Source organism: Bidens hawaiensis, unplaced genomic scaffold (genome assembly GCF_021521415.1).
Source record: "Bidens hawaiensis isolate Kalapana, Puna unplaced genomic scaffold, B.hawaiensis_p1.1 tig00009951_1, whole genome shotgun sequence".
In the NCBI taxonomy this organism is placed as follows: Eukaryota; Viridiplantae; Streptophyta; class Magnoliopsida; order Asterales; family Asteraceae; genus Bidens; species Bidens hawaiensis.
Genome location: NW_027491753.1, coordinates 340,025 through 354,538, shown reverse-complemented (window position 1 = coordinate 354,538; position 14,514 = coordinate 340,025). Strand labels below are relative to the sequence as shown.

Here is a 14,514-nt window from a genome sequence, read left to right as displayed (position 1 = left end):
TTAAAAATAAACGTCACATTTATGTAACTATTTTATAAAAGTATATAGTTTTGTGTAAAGTGTAAGATAAACACGTGGTGTGTATATATATAGTATTATTTGGATTGTATGTGTATACCACGCGTTATAAAATCTTCTTCAGTCAAATACACCAAAACTAAACCCGAACCGAAAAACACCCGCATACCATTTTCGAATTAACATTGTTATTACTTTTTAGATTCATATCGAGTCCAACTCAAAACTAAAATTTCGGTACAATTGAATCAACAACAAAAAGACCGTTTTACCTTTATCCACGTGTCAACACACTAATGGAATAATAAGATATACTCTGACCATGAACTCCAAAATCCACCACCATCGTTATAAATATATCATTCAAACTCCTTCAATTCAATCAACAATCAATCAAACAAACAAACACTCATAGATTTGCTGCTCAATTATTAAACTCAATTGATTATTATTAAACCCAGTTTTCAGTTCAAAACCACATAAAATCGCCACTTTTTGGGAAACTTCGAGTTTTATGGGTTTTAGTTTTACGTCAAATGAGAATTAGGGTTTCAATTATTTGTGTTTCTGAGCAAAACCCAGTTGGTTCTTGATGGCATTTTCGTGATTAGTACAAAAAAAGCCTAAAATTTGCAACAATGGCGGCGAATTTGACGGTGCCGCCGTCGTTTGGGCTGCCGCCGTCAAATGTCCGGCGAAAGATTTTGATTCGGAGCTCTGATTGTATGATTAAGTGTTGCTGCTCCGGCAAGACGATCCGGATCCGGAAAATTGGTCATGGGTCGGGTCGGAAAGTTCGAATTCAAGCTGCACCTGCATTGCCCTTTGCATCATCACAGTATGTTTTTTGATCATTATTATTATTACATTTTAATTGTTGTTTGATTAAGAAAATTGGTCATGGGTCGGGTCGAAACTTCGGTTTTGAATTTTTGAATACCGTTCAGCATCTGTAATTTTTTATTTTGTCATTTAAGCTTAAAAGTTTTGGGTCGACAAATAATTTGGCTGAAAAATAATAAATTTGAGCATAAACCATTTTGTTATTAATTAATAAGCTAAAATAAAAAAAAAACCGAAACTTCGGTTTTTAAGTTTTTGAAAACCGTTCGGTTTTAATTTGTTCAGTTGAGTTTTAAAATTTTGGCCGAAATAAAAATTGGCTGAAAATAATGAATTTATGCCTAAATCATTTTCTTAATTAATAACTAATTGATTGTTATACATTTAGGCTAAAATATTTGAGTTACGTATTTATTAAATTCATATAAATTACTTACTATAAGAAATAAAAATCTATAAATTCGATTCGTTTTTTTTGTTTTATTTACGTGCAAAACCAAAACCAAACCGTCATTCGGTTTTTGTTTCATTTCGGTTTCTTTGTTTTTTTTTTTCATGCACACCCTTAACTAAATTATTATATTATTATAAAGTGTGTTATATTTTGAAATTTAAATTGCATTATAATTTTAATTGTTGTAGATCCCTGATGTCTTCAAGACAAGAAAAATTCTTTCCACGTTGTACACCTAAAAATTCTGGGCCCCAGTTTCGTGACACTCCACCAAAAAGAGGTACTTTATGTTGTTATTGATCATGTGGCCAAATATTATTGTGTAATTTTAGAGTTGTATAATAATAATAATAAATGGTGCATATTTCACCATTGTTTATAACACTCAGGTTTCACTTTTGTTTCATTTTTCTTTAAATATTGACTCAGCAACCACCAATATAACATGTTAAAATAGCTGACGTGACATCTTGGTTGTATCACATGGATGACGTGGCAGCCCGGGTTCGCATAACAAGCATCCACATCATCCATGGTGTGAATGTGCATAGCTGAGCCCGAGCTCGGCTCGTTTTAACTGACAAGAGTCATTTCGAGCTCTTTTTCTAAAGCTCGTGCTTGGTTGTGTGTTGTTTCTTCAAGCTCGGGCTCGGCTATTGTTTGTTATTTAATTTATATACGTTTTTTTTATATATATTGAGAAAGAGCCTAAGGTTGGCTCGAGATCGTTTAGTACCTTAAACGAGCCAAAGCTCGGCTCGGCAGTGTGAAATTAATACATATTAGTTAAACTAAAAATACACAAGGCTCGCTCGACAAGCCTAAATGAGCTTCCCATACAATTCTTGAGCTCAAGCTCGATAACTAAACGAGCTTCATTTGAGGCTCGTGCTCGAGCTCAAGCTTGAAAAGGCTGGGCTCGTTTCTAGCTTTTTATCGATCCGAGCTTGAGTTGCTCGCAAGTGGCTTGGCTCGTTTGCACCCCTACTGATATCATCAGTTTTATCTGATTGGGATGCCAAGTCAGCTACTATACACAATTTGCATTGGTGAATTTTATGATTATTTTATTTTTATAATAATTATAGACACTGGTATTGCAAATGAGAAGGATTGGGGCATAAGTTTAAACGAACATGTTAACGAGTCGGGTGTGAATGTGGATGGTAGCACATGGTACCGAGAAAGTGGTGAAGATTTTGGTGAAAATGGATTAAGATGTAGATGGACTAAAATGGGCGGTCAGAGTCACGACGGTCTTTCAGAATGGAAAGAAACGGTATTAAATCTTATGTAGTAATCAATTACTATTCATTAACACTATAATGTATTAAATGGATTTGTTGATGTCGTTGACAGTGGTGGGAGAAAAGCGATTGGAGCGGATACAAAGAGCTAGGTACTTCCTTATTCGATCATAAAAATGAAACATATTGCATACCATTATATGTTTATGGAGATTATTTTTTTGGTGATGATGTAGGCGTTGAGAAATCTGGAAGAAATTCTGAAGGGGATTCGTGGTGGGAAACATGGCGGGAAGTTCTTTACCAAGACGAGTGGAGGTTAATATTGTAATTTCTAGCGGTTTATGCTCATTTTAACCTTAATGCCGCATATTGGTTTTTTGAATTGCAGTAATTTAGCAAGGATTGAAAGAAGTGCACAAAAGCAAGCAAAATCAGGCGTAGAAAATGCCGGTTGGTATGAGAATTGGTATGTTTATATGAGTTTTATAGAATAAAAAAAGTAGATTTGGCAAAATGGACGGCCTGGTTTCGGGTAAACTTAAACGGGTTCGGGTCAGTTTTGGGTCAAACCCGCAAACACGTCTAGCTAAATGGGTCGTGTTCGTGTTAACTCTTCAGGCTCACAGGTTGACCCGTTTAACCCATTTGTTAGTTTTTTTTTTTTTCGGTTTTTCACAGTGTGTTTATATATAACTTAAGCTATTACTGCCTATTAGGGTATTTTCATTTTTCAATGCCAAAATCTACAATTTCAAAAATAATATTGCATAGTTTAAACATAATTGATTCAAAAGTTAAAATAATTTGAAATTTAGAAGTTTAAATTATTAATATGCAAAAAATTTGGGTTAAGCTGGTCGTGTTCGTGTCATCTTTGTGAATACACGTGTCCTGTTTCGGTTCATGAGTGTGACACAGTTTTCTGGTTCGTGTTAAATTTTCGGGTTTTCGTCTGGTTTGACCCGCTAACGTGCGAACACGACCTGTTTAGCAGCCCTATTATTATATAAGCAATACTATTACAATAGAAATCTAGTTTCTTTTTTTTATAAATAATATGATTTAGGAAGTTGTATACACCCAAATTAGACTTTTAGGCGACTTTCAATATTTTGACCACCTGTTTGAGGTTAAACACAACCTAAATTGATCCGTTTTCTTACAAAGTTGTGTTTGATGTAGGTGGGAAAAATACGATGCGAAAGGGTGGACCGAAAAAGGAGCCCATAAATACGGTAGATTAAATGAACAATCATGGTGGGAAAAATGGGGAGAGCATTATGATGGAAGAGGATCTGTTCTCAAATGGTATTATTATACTTATATAATCAAATTTAAAATTCTGATAGTTTAATGATGTTCTTTTAGACTTTAATATTTGTGTGTTTTGTAACTTGCAGGACAGATAAATGGGCTGAAACTGAACTCGGTACCCGATGGGGAGACAAATGGGAAGAGAAATTTTTTGCGGGTATCGGGTCCCGCCAAGGAGAAACCTGGCATGTATCTCCTGCTGGTGAACGTACGTCTCGTATTTATTTCAAGTCTAATAAGTTAAATAAATTGTATAAAATAGTTGCTACTACTAAGGGTTTCTTCCATTTACCAGATTGGTCAAGAACATGGGGCGAAGAACACTTTGGAAACGGGTATGTTTGTATTAAGAGTGTTCAAAAACCGTTGAAACTGACTGAACCGCTTAAATCGAAGCATGGCAGCTGGTTTGAGATCCAAATGGTTTGGTTTTTGTGGTTTGACAGTTCAACGGGTCATGTATATGTAAAATAACCATCTTTATCATTATAAATATTTTGATACAGCTAGTGATTTTTTTTTATTTATAAAAATAGAGAATTTCATTTATGTGTCCTTAAAATCAAGTGAAATTCATATATACCCAATCCAAATATCACATAAGATCCTTAAAAACTAGTTAATATATTGTATTTACATTTTCGTATCAGTCCCTGGCCCGATCACCCCAGTAGGCCCAAATTTGTATTATTAAAAATATATATATATATTTTTTAAGAAAAAAATATGTATTCTTAATGTTTAAACCCAATTTCTCAATTCATTTAAGCCCATTTTTATTTAAAAAAAATTGCACATCCCAAATCATAACCAAGGAAGCCCATTTAAAAATTTAATTGTTTGGACCCAATAAAAAACTCTTTTACTTAAGGCCCAAATTTGTTTTTTCCTTCGGCCTAAAATGTTGTAACGATTCTCGAAGACGGCCTTTTCAAAATCTTATTTATGTGTTTCTTGCATTGTAGCAGAAAGGTGCACAAGTATGGAAAAAGCACAGCAGGTGAAAGTTGGGATATTGTTGTAGATGAAGAAACTTATTATGAGTAAGTAATTTAAAACCTTAAGTCACTTTTATTCATTATCTAAAACTTAAACCGAACTTGACTCGCACCTTTATCTTGTGATTAAAGGGCCGAACCACATTACGGGTGGGCCGATGTTGTTGGTGATTCGAGCCAGTTACTATCAATCCAGCCGCAAGAAAAACCACCCGGTGTGTACCCGTATTTTGACTTTGGGTCAACCGCCTCTCCAACATTGCCTAAAGATGATGACGACGATGACGATGACCCTTCACCACCTTGACACCAAGTCAAGCCACGGGCTCCTTTTTCGTTTGTTTTTTTTATTTGTAATCGGTTAAACGGAGCCCAAGAAATGGGTTAACCGGGATCGTTTTCTGGTGATTTGCATTGTTTATTTATTTCAGTTATTGGTTTAGGGGGTTGGTGTTAGTTTTTTTCTTTTTCATGGTGAATTATATTGTTTATTTATCAAGTAGACATTGTTATTCATTTGATATATTTAGTTTAGGCTTATTTTTAATCCTTTTTGCAAGATCAATGGCTTGGTATATGTTTTAAGTGTAGTTGGTATCAATATGCTATAAAAAATGTAGTTTAGGCTATGCTTATTTTCTAATTTTAGTAATAGTTAATGTATCAATATGCTATATAAAATGTATGATATTCGGTAGTTTTAAATATCAATGTTTTCACTACGCGTTTATGTGTGAACCGGTCTTTTATTTTTATAATTTTTTGTCCTCAAATTTTACTTGAGAGTTTATTTACCCAGTGCAGGCTCCAGATTTTATTTATTTACATTAAATCAAAAGTAAAACTGTATATCTGGTCTGACTAGGGGTGTAAACGAGCCGAGCCCGAGCTTACAATGCTCAAGCTCGGATTGATGGATATTACTAAAGCTCGATCTCGGCTCAGTCGAGTTTTATTTTCGTTAGGCTCAAACTCAGCTCGCAATAAAAACTTAAAGCTCGAGCTTGGCTTGAATTAGCTCGACTAAATATGAAGCAAGCCTAGTTTGAGCCAAAGCTCGACTCGAGCTTGATTGTGATGGCTGATTGGCTGGGTCTGACTAGTGGACCAGTAAGGCTACCAGGCTGCTGTCTGAAAACACTGTTAAAATATAAATGGGCTAGTGGGTTTTCGCACCCTCGGGCTCAGTTTTGTTTCTTAACTCAATAACATTGGAAGGCTTGGCCTATAAGAGCTATGGGCCATATTAAATAGTATTCCATAATACCATATGGTTACCATTTATTAGTCGATAAGTTATTAACTAACAAAAAAAAGTTTAGGCCTAGATGAACTTAGGCCGAATTCATTATTGGCCCAAAAGTACAAGCTCATATGGTAAAAACCAGAATTTTGGATTTTGGTTTGATTTGAGTCCAAAATCTTTCCGAACCAACTCATGTACACGGTACACCCCCTACTTTAAATTGCGAATTTCCGATATATGATTTGAGTTACCTTCAACTTTGACCTCATTATTCTCGAATCATGAAAACATATTATTATTTTGATAAAACTTATAACATAATTGCTATTTTAAAAATGAAAGGAAGCAAAGTATGTTACTATTTTTTTTATAGATCATCGGAAAAGGTCCAAAATGGGTTCGTTAATATCAATATTTAAAACAAAGATCGGTAAAATCAGGGTGTTGCAGTGGCTAGTATATGCAAATTTGGTTGGTATCGATTAGATTTGTTACGTGTCAGAACTAAACCCAAGAAATAAACTCGTAAAATGAACATATCTAAAACAAATAAAAAAACTCAAATAAAATAAAAATTTTCAAAAATCATTTGCGGCACTTACCCCCCGATTTTAAACTATAACATAATATATTATAATATACATAAAAAGATGATGTTATTGTAGAAAAAAAATTTGACTCTAATGTCTTGCTAGTTTTTTATAATGAAAGTTGTTATTTCAATGGAAAAAGAAGATGCATAATGGAATATCCACGAGTTAATTAAACTCAAAACACGTTTACGTGTATAAAGAACTTATGATTGATCATAAGACAAATTTTTAATTAAAAAAACGTAATGATGAAGTAGTTTTAAGTCGTATGATTAAGTTAAGAAGATAAGAAGGAATGAGCTAAAAGTGGTTGTCTTGTCATGGAATCTATTACAATTCCAGATTATTATTCTTATTAAGTGAGGTGAACTTTTGGACTTAAGCAAAGGGTTTTGAAAAGGGTTTAGTTTTAAGGTTTTTCATGGGGATTCTTCCCGCGGAAGTCCTAATGTCACGTGCAGAAATTCCCGACTTTTCTGCTTGATCTTTGGGTATGATGCGGGTAGGTCTGTAACCTCCTCGCAAGTCAGGAGCGTTGAGTTCCACTTGTATAGATTCTCCATGAGGTTTTGGTAGTTTTGAACATAGTGATCAATTATGTTAAAACAACCAATTCCATCTTGGAGCTTCAAACAATCTAGTTCTCGACGTTCCCGCTATGCGGGGATGTTATTTCCGTTTCCGCAAGCATGGCCCAGAAGATCCTTCTTGGTTTCAATTCCCTGCGGAGTGCTAGGTATGTGAAGGGTTTCGCCTTGACACTGTACCCGCACTCGTCTTATAGTTACTTTACTTCCAAGGTATTCCTGGCTTCAATTCCCTGCGGGTGCTAAGTATGTGAAGGGTTTTGCCTTGACACTGTACCCGCACCCGTCTTATAGTTACTTGGTCGCCGAGGTATTCTTGGCTTCAATTCCCTGCAGGTGCTAAGTATGTGAAGGGTTTTGCCTTAACACTGTACTCGCACCTGTCCTATAGTTACTTGGTTGCCAAGGTAAGGGGTATAGTCCCGCTTACTTTTGAATCTTTTTGAATCTTTTTGAAATTCGAAGAGTTGGTGAAAGGATAAGAACAGTCCAAACTGTTGAAACGTCGTCCGACGGTTTCTTCTGGCAGTGTCAGGACGTGCAGGAAGTTATGGCGACGTGACAGTATATGGTCATTCCAGACGCTTTTTCAGGCGCGTGGGCGCGAGTTTTCGGGCGCGTGGCCGCGAAGTTTACGGCACGCGTCCTGTCAACAGCTGTTGCCAGCTTGCTTTTTCCACGTGTCATAGTTTCATTGCACCAGTGTTTTCCTCTCTCTTCCGCATTAAATTCATCGCATTCATTGCGATGAGTATATAAAGAGAGGAGAGGTTGCATCTCAACTCACAGTTTCACCTCTCTTCTTCTTCTAAGCGATTTCCGGCGAATACTCTAACTTTTCTGTCGAGCATTCTCCTGAAATCGTTCTTCTTTACATCCAAAACATGTCTTCTCATAATCCTGAGGTTACTGTCGAGGAGTCCGATGTATACCTCGAGAATCCGTCGTCCACGTCGGACAAGGATGACAAGAGTACTGCTGGCGAGTGCCAATGTGCTCTTCCGGTCGACCTCTATCAGTACGTCGTCAGGAAGTTCATGCTCGAGCCTTTCGAGCCTGAGTTTCCTGCACCTCATCAGACGGTGTACGATGCCCCCAAGGGCAAGATAAGGGTGTACGCTGCATTCTTCGTCTATGGGAATCTCAGGTTCCCATTGACGAAGTTCGTATACCGTTTCTGGAGAGACACGGTGTGCATCTGACTGAGGTACACCCAATGGCGATCGCCAAGATCCGCCATTTCGAGTGGGTGTGTCTCATTCTGGGTGTGGAGCCCCATGTTGACCGCCTGATGACCTTCTATTCCTAGAGGTGCATCCAGGGGTGGTATACCTTGGTCAATCGGATCAAGGGTTTGAATATCTGCGCTACCGAGCGCAGTCTTCGATGTTGGAAGCGGGAGTTCTTCTATATCTCCGCTCGCGTCGTCCCCATAGCGATGACGTTCAAGAACGGGAGAGCTCTCCCGAACCTTCACGCCTCCAACTACCAGGAGGCGGAATGGTTCTCCAAGGTTTCCCGGATCCAGTCACCGGTTTACCGCTATGCGGAGTCCGGGATGGTGATGCTCGGGATGAGCCAGGTGTGGAAGGAGGCGTCACAGATTCCCATCGTCCTCGAATACGGTTTGAACTCTGTCCCTTACGGTATGCTTCATATTATCCGTTAATTTAGGGTTTTTGTTCTAACCGTTTTTTCTTTTTGTTTTCAGAGGGAAACGACTTGCAGTTTCTCCTGCAGCCGCGGGAGAGTGATGGTCCCGCTCGGATGGGTACTCGTGCTCTAGATGAGAACGAGTTGCCCATCCTTGAGCAAACGGCGGATCGGTTCGTGGAGGTCTACCCGCCGGGCCACCCGATTCTAAGCGCCACGCGGCCAGGTAAGGAGTTGTTTAACCCTCGACCTGTCAATGCTCAAACCTCTACTGGAATTCCTCTAATCTTGTCATCTTCTGATGAGGAATCCGCAGATGGTCCATTCTTCGTGAGGAAGAAGGCTGCTGGCGGGAAGGGGAAGGCGAAGGTTGCCTCCACTGCCGATCCGGTGAATCGGTCTGACTCAGAGACCGAAAGCGAGGAGGTGGCGGGGAACCCTGGTGGTGTTGAGATCACTACTCCGGAAGTTGAGACGGCTGTCACCTCCGGGCAGCCCAGTACAACGACGGTGACCGGCGTAAAGAGGCCGGTTCCATCGGGTTCGTCCCCGCCAGTTCGTACCTTCAAGCTCAAGAGGACTCGTAAGTACAAACTTCCTTTACTTTTAACTTCATATCTTTCCGCCATTATACTTATATATCTTGTCTTCGTGTAGGCGTGGATGCTACCGCATTCCAGGGTGGAGCGGGGAGGAGCACCTCCGGACCCATGATGGTAGGTTTGGTCAACCTACCTGAGGCGATGACCCAGGCGGCTGCGCCTGCTTCAGTTGGTTCAGTTGCTCACTCGGTTGAGGAAACTGCTCCAACTATGACGACGTCTCCGCCGGTTGTCAGTGCCATATTCACTGATTCATTCACTGAGCCGGCGGTGAGTTTTTCTGTGGTCTCTTCCGCAGCAACGACCGCGGTTGTGAGTTCACCTCCGGTGAGTTCACCTCCGTTGGTCTCTACCACGGCGGCCTCCGCCATGCCTCCTCCGGCGCCGACGACTACGGCCGGTCCTTCAGGTATGTCCGGGGTTGCGGCGTCTAGCCAATCTCTGCCTCCTTCCCATCTGCCTGACCTCTTGGATGGATATCCGTTTGGTTCGGGTGATGGGTTTGGCGGCTACAGGCCTGTCGTCGACCCTACAGGTGCGTAGGGTTATTTTGGCCTGTTATGTTTTTTTTATCATCTTTTCCTAACTGCTTTTTGTTTTTGCAGTGTCGGATTCGAATGAGGTGTTTGTTCCACGGTGGAACATCCGCCGGGGAACCACCCTTCGGACGGCTGTGGACTGCGTCGAGTGGGCGCGCCACGCCGCCCCCAGTGGTGCACTGGGAGAAGCTATGTCAAGCTACCAGGAGGGTAGGCTGACAAACGAGCTTCGAATTCTCCTTGCCCGGATGCAGCTGCGCGTCGAGCTGCTTTGTCGTGAAAACGACAAGTTAAAAGCAGCTCGTATCCAAGAAGTAGCTCAAGCGCGGGCTGTCCGGGAGGAGAACAGGAGGCTCTCCGTCGTTGCTGCGGAGAAGGAGAAGGCCTTCAAGGCCCTTGAGGTTGAAGTTCAGGCCCGTTCCAAGGCTGCCCAAGCTGTTAACGAACAGCTTCGGTTAGCTAAGGAAACCGCTCGGAACGCAACTGGAAGGGCCACCAGGGCTGAAGTTGTTGCTGAGCCTCTACGCACCGAAAATGAGGAGCTCAAAGCCAAATTAGAGAGGCTCCAGCAGGCTCATGACGCCTTGGCCATGGAAGACGCCAAGAAGCTTCAAGAAATCTTGGACCAGAGGGGTATGCTTGACCATACTGAGCGTAAGCTAAAGGGCGTTGAAGAGGCTGCTGCTAAGGAAGTGTTGCTTGCCAACTTTAGCAAAAGTGAAGCCGAACGCGCCCGTAACCAAGCTCAAGCTGCCCTCCAGGAGGCTCTGGTTACCAAGGAATGGCTTCTACGAGAAGCGTTGTCGCAGGTAAGCTTAGCTTCACAATGTCTTCACGCTTTTCTTTATACTTAGAAAAGGTTTTGATACTTGTATTTTTGTTTTGTAGGTTGTGCATCGGGTCTTCACGGACACATCATATGACGATGCCATTAGCGCAGCCCTCAACGCTTCTCATAAGGAAGAGGAAAAGGCTGGCTTCCTGCTTGGTCTAGGGTTCGTTGAGAAGGGCATCCCGCCTTCCAACTTCCCTTTATATGATGTGGATACTAAAGCTGCTTATGACCAAGCAGTGAACCAGTATGCTGCCTTCCCGCATCCAGTGGTGGAGAAGGTGAACGAAGTTGCTGCTCCTGATGATGGGTTAACCATTCTCAAGACCTTCCTTGAACCGCCACAGCTAACTGATGGTGCGGGTACAAGTGGGTTTGGAGGGAGTGGTCCTGAAGCTTGAACCTTTAGATCCCTTCCCACTGTTAGGATAGGTTTATGTTTTTGTATAGATTTACACTCTTGTAGGCGGGTAGATACCTGGCCATTCTTGTAATACTTGAATTTTTATGGAATGTAAATCTTTTGTGCGGGTAGGACCGTCACTCTTACTTTATAAACGTTATACGACTTGCTCATGCATATTATAGTTTAATTTGGCACTTGTTTTGCCGCATAAACAATATATGATTCGCTTGTGCATACTTTAGTTTAACTTAGCAATTTCTTAAGTACTTTGGATAAGTTAACCTTTCAACGTGGCAGATAATAGGTTAAAGTTTTGCTTCCTCTTTCGTGATTGTGCGGGTAAGACCGTCACTTTCACTTAGTAGGATGGCTAAACTTTACCTTTATCTGACCTGCGTGGAGGTTTTCCTCATTTTTTCCTTAAGAGATTTTCTAAGTGTTATGAATAAGTTAACCTTTCGACGCGCGGTTGTCATTAGGTTAATGTTCCGTTTCCTCTATCATGATTGTGCGGGTAAGACCGTCACTTGCATTTAGTAGGATGACCAAACTTTACCTATGACTGACCTGCGTGAAGGTTTTCCTCATCTTTTCCTTAGAAATTGTTGCCGTTTTTTGTGTTTATGCGGGTTTTTCCGCCTTCCACACGCAACGACTTCTCTTCAAACTTATTTATGCGGTGAAAACCGGCATCAGTGTTTTGAATAATTAACCGTTCGACGCGCGGTTGTCAATAGGTTAGTTTGGTTTCCTCTATCATGATTTGTACGGGTAGGACCGGCACTTTCATTTAGTGGGATGACCCAACTTTACCTATGACTGACCTGCGTGAAGGCTTTCCTTATATTTTCTTTAGAAATTTGTCGTTCTGTGTTTATGCGGGTTTTGCCGCCTTCCACATGCAACGACTTGTTTTTCCACTTATATATGCGGTGAAGACCGGCATATCAATGTGGAAAGTTCATTAAGTATAATGTAAGACCATCAGCGTCAATGTGATAAGGAGAATCATTTCCATTAGAAGTGGCTCTGGGCCTTTTCTTTTACAAGTTTGAAATTGATCTACATGCAGACTGTGTAATTGAGCTCCCTTCCATGTTCTTGGGAGTGTCATCGAGCCTTTCGAGCCGATATGCACTTGGTTCGGAATCTCGTTGTTTACGCAGTATGTAGTCTCCGACATTGAAGCTGTAGTTTCGTGTTTTTCCCAACTGGGGTTCTACACGCATTGGCCTGCTCAGCATCCTTTACGCCACGAGGTGTGCGAGTTCTCCATATCTGACGAATGTCTCGATGATGTCTTTCAAGTCTATGCATTCGTCGGTGTTGTGGCCTCTTGTCCTGTGGAAGTCACAGAATTTACTCTGATCAGCGTTGTGACGCTCTCGGATTATTGGAGCCTTTGGCCATGGGAGTCTCTCGGTGTCGAATATCTCGGTGACGCTTTTGGTGAGTGGCGTCCATCTGGAGTTTCAGTTTGACGACGGCATGTTATCCTTTCCGCCTAACCGAGGGTGCGAGCCGGATGAGGTGTCAAAGTTAACCCTTGACTGCCAAATGCCTAGCTTCCTCTTTTTGTTTAGTCGGGCGGTAAGGACATTGTTTTCTCTTGTTTTCTGGGTGTAGAGATTTGTGCTCTGGGGAAGATCTCTACCCAGTTGCTTTTCCGTTTCCGCGAAGCGTTTAGCTGCTGTCATGATGGCATCCCATATGGATGGCATGCCATCTTTACCCGTTAAGGTGCGGATGAGCTCTGGGTCTTTTGTGCCCTGGATGAAAGCAGCGCGAACAAGATCTTCGCTAATATTACCCAGACTTAGCTTCTTTGAGTTGAAGCGAGTGATGAAGTCTTGCAAAGATTTATCTTCCTCTCGAATGCAATTGAGGATTGTCCATTGCTCTTCGGTATACTTTCTTTCTTGGCTGAAGTGTTGGCTAAACTTCTGTTGGAAGTCTGCCCAATCATAGATGTGGTGGACCGGTAGACGGTCAAACCACGCTCTAGCTGCTCCAACCAACGTCATCTGGAACATATAACACCACGTGGGTTCCGTCCAGTTGCTGACGGTTGCCCCCGCTATGAATCTGTTCAAATGATCGTCTGGGTCGGATATACCATCATAGGTGCCGATGTTGGACATCTGTTTGGCACTTCTTGGAGCGATTGCTTCCGCAATGTCCCTTGCAAACTTGGAGGTTCCCGCATTTGCAGCGGTTGGTCTGAAGGTTTTAGAGAAGTCACGTGGGTTTCCACCCGCGTTTTTTGGTTTGAAGGTTTCTCCAAAATTCCTTCTTGGTTGGAAGTCCGTTTCCTTACGCTTCCCTTTCGCCTTATGGAGAGGGTTTACGTCGGTGTCGGATTCCTCCGAATCATCGTCCAAGTACTCGCACTCATTGCTCATGTTGAGCTGTTGTCGAGTGCTTCCGAATTCGTCAGCCTGTTGGAGTGAACGTAAGCGTTCATCCAACTCAGCTTGGAATTCCCTTTGACGTTTTTCCGCCCACGCTTTAACTTGTTCAAGTGTTTGGCGGGGGGGCCTCGTCTGTTGTCTTTCCACCTGGGTATCAATGAATCCCAGGGGAGGATTGTTTACTGCACTTGCCCCGGCTCGGGTAACCGGGGTAGTGTTCGTAAAATTTACTGCACTTGCCCCGGCTTGGGTAACCGGGGTAGTGTTCGTAAAATGTGTGTATTCGCCGGTGTTCCCCCCAGTAGCTGGGGTTGTGGTTACCGGGGTTTCTTGGTTACTCCCTGGCCTGGGGACCGGAGTAACGTTAACCATCTTTTCGGAGGTTTTGAAAAAACTGAGAATTAGTTCTAGCTTTTATGCACGGATGGCGCCAATGAAGAAACACTAATCGACCCCGGGCAGATTACGGATAATCTGAAGGTTAAATAGATGTTTCCCACGAGGGGTTATGTCCGGCAAAGATGGTTCTTCTGGTGACCTGCAAAACAGACACCGTGAGCTCGTCACTTAGAAGGGGGGGGGGTACCTCCTTGTGACCACCCTCCGGCGTGAGAATCAGACTAGATTGCTCTTGAATATAAGTGTATATTAAGAGATTGCTAGAAAAGATAAGATGTGATAAGGTAATGCAATGTAATGTGATGTGTCCATACCATTTCAAGGTGTTGGAGTATTTATAGCCGAAGGTAGGTTTCCAAGCAGGTACAG

General features: G+C 41.7%; 1 protein-coding gene across 1 annotated transcript; it reads left to right on the top strand.

The window, feature by feature from the left end:
- The first annotated feature begins 397 nt into the window (after positions 1-397).
- LOC143533885 (protein EARLY STARVATION 1, chloroplastic-like) lies at positions 398-5,533 on the top strand. Its single transcript, XM_077028520.1, has 12 exons — positions 398-856; positions 1,504-1,595; positions 2,404-2,594; positions 2,675-2,714; positions 2,799-2,880; positions 2,954-3,031; positions 3,748-3,873; positions 3,966-4,087; positions 4,175-4,214; positions 4,848-4,922; positions 5,010-5,462; positions 5,503-5,533. Exons 1-11 carry the CDS (start codon positions 657-659, stop codon positions 5,182-5,184), a joined length of 1,221 nt encoding a protein of 406 aa, XP_076884635.1. The 5' UTR covers positions 398-656; the 3' UTR covers positions 5,185-5,462; positions 5,503-5,533.
- The last annotated feature ends 8,981 nt before the right edge of the window (positions 5,534-14,514 follow it).

Excerpts from the sequence above, each read along its gene's own strand:
- LOC143533885 (XM_077028520.1), top strand. The coding sequence starts at position 657 with ATGGCGGCGAATTTGACGGTGCCGCCGTCGTTTGGGCTGCCGCCGTCA. Across the intron at positions 857-1,503 it reads TTGCCCTTTGCATCATCACA|ATCCCTGATGTCTTCAAGAC; the intron begins GTATGTTTTTTG and ends TAATTGTTGTAG. Across the intron at positions 2,881-2,953 it reads CTTTACCAAGACGAGTGGAG|TAATTTAGCAAGGATTGAAA; the intron begins GTTAATATTGTA and ends TTTGAATTGCAG.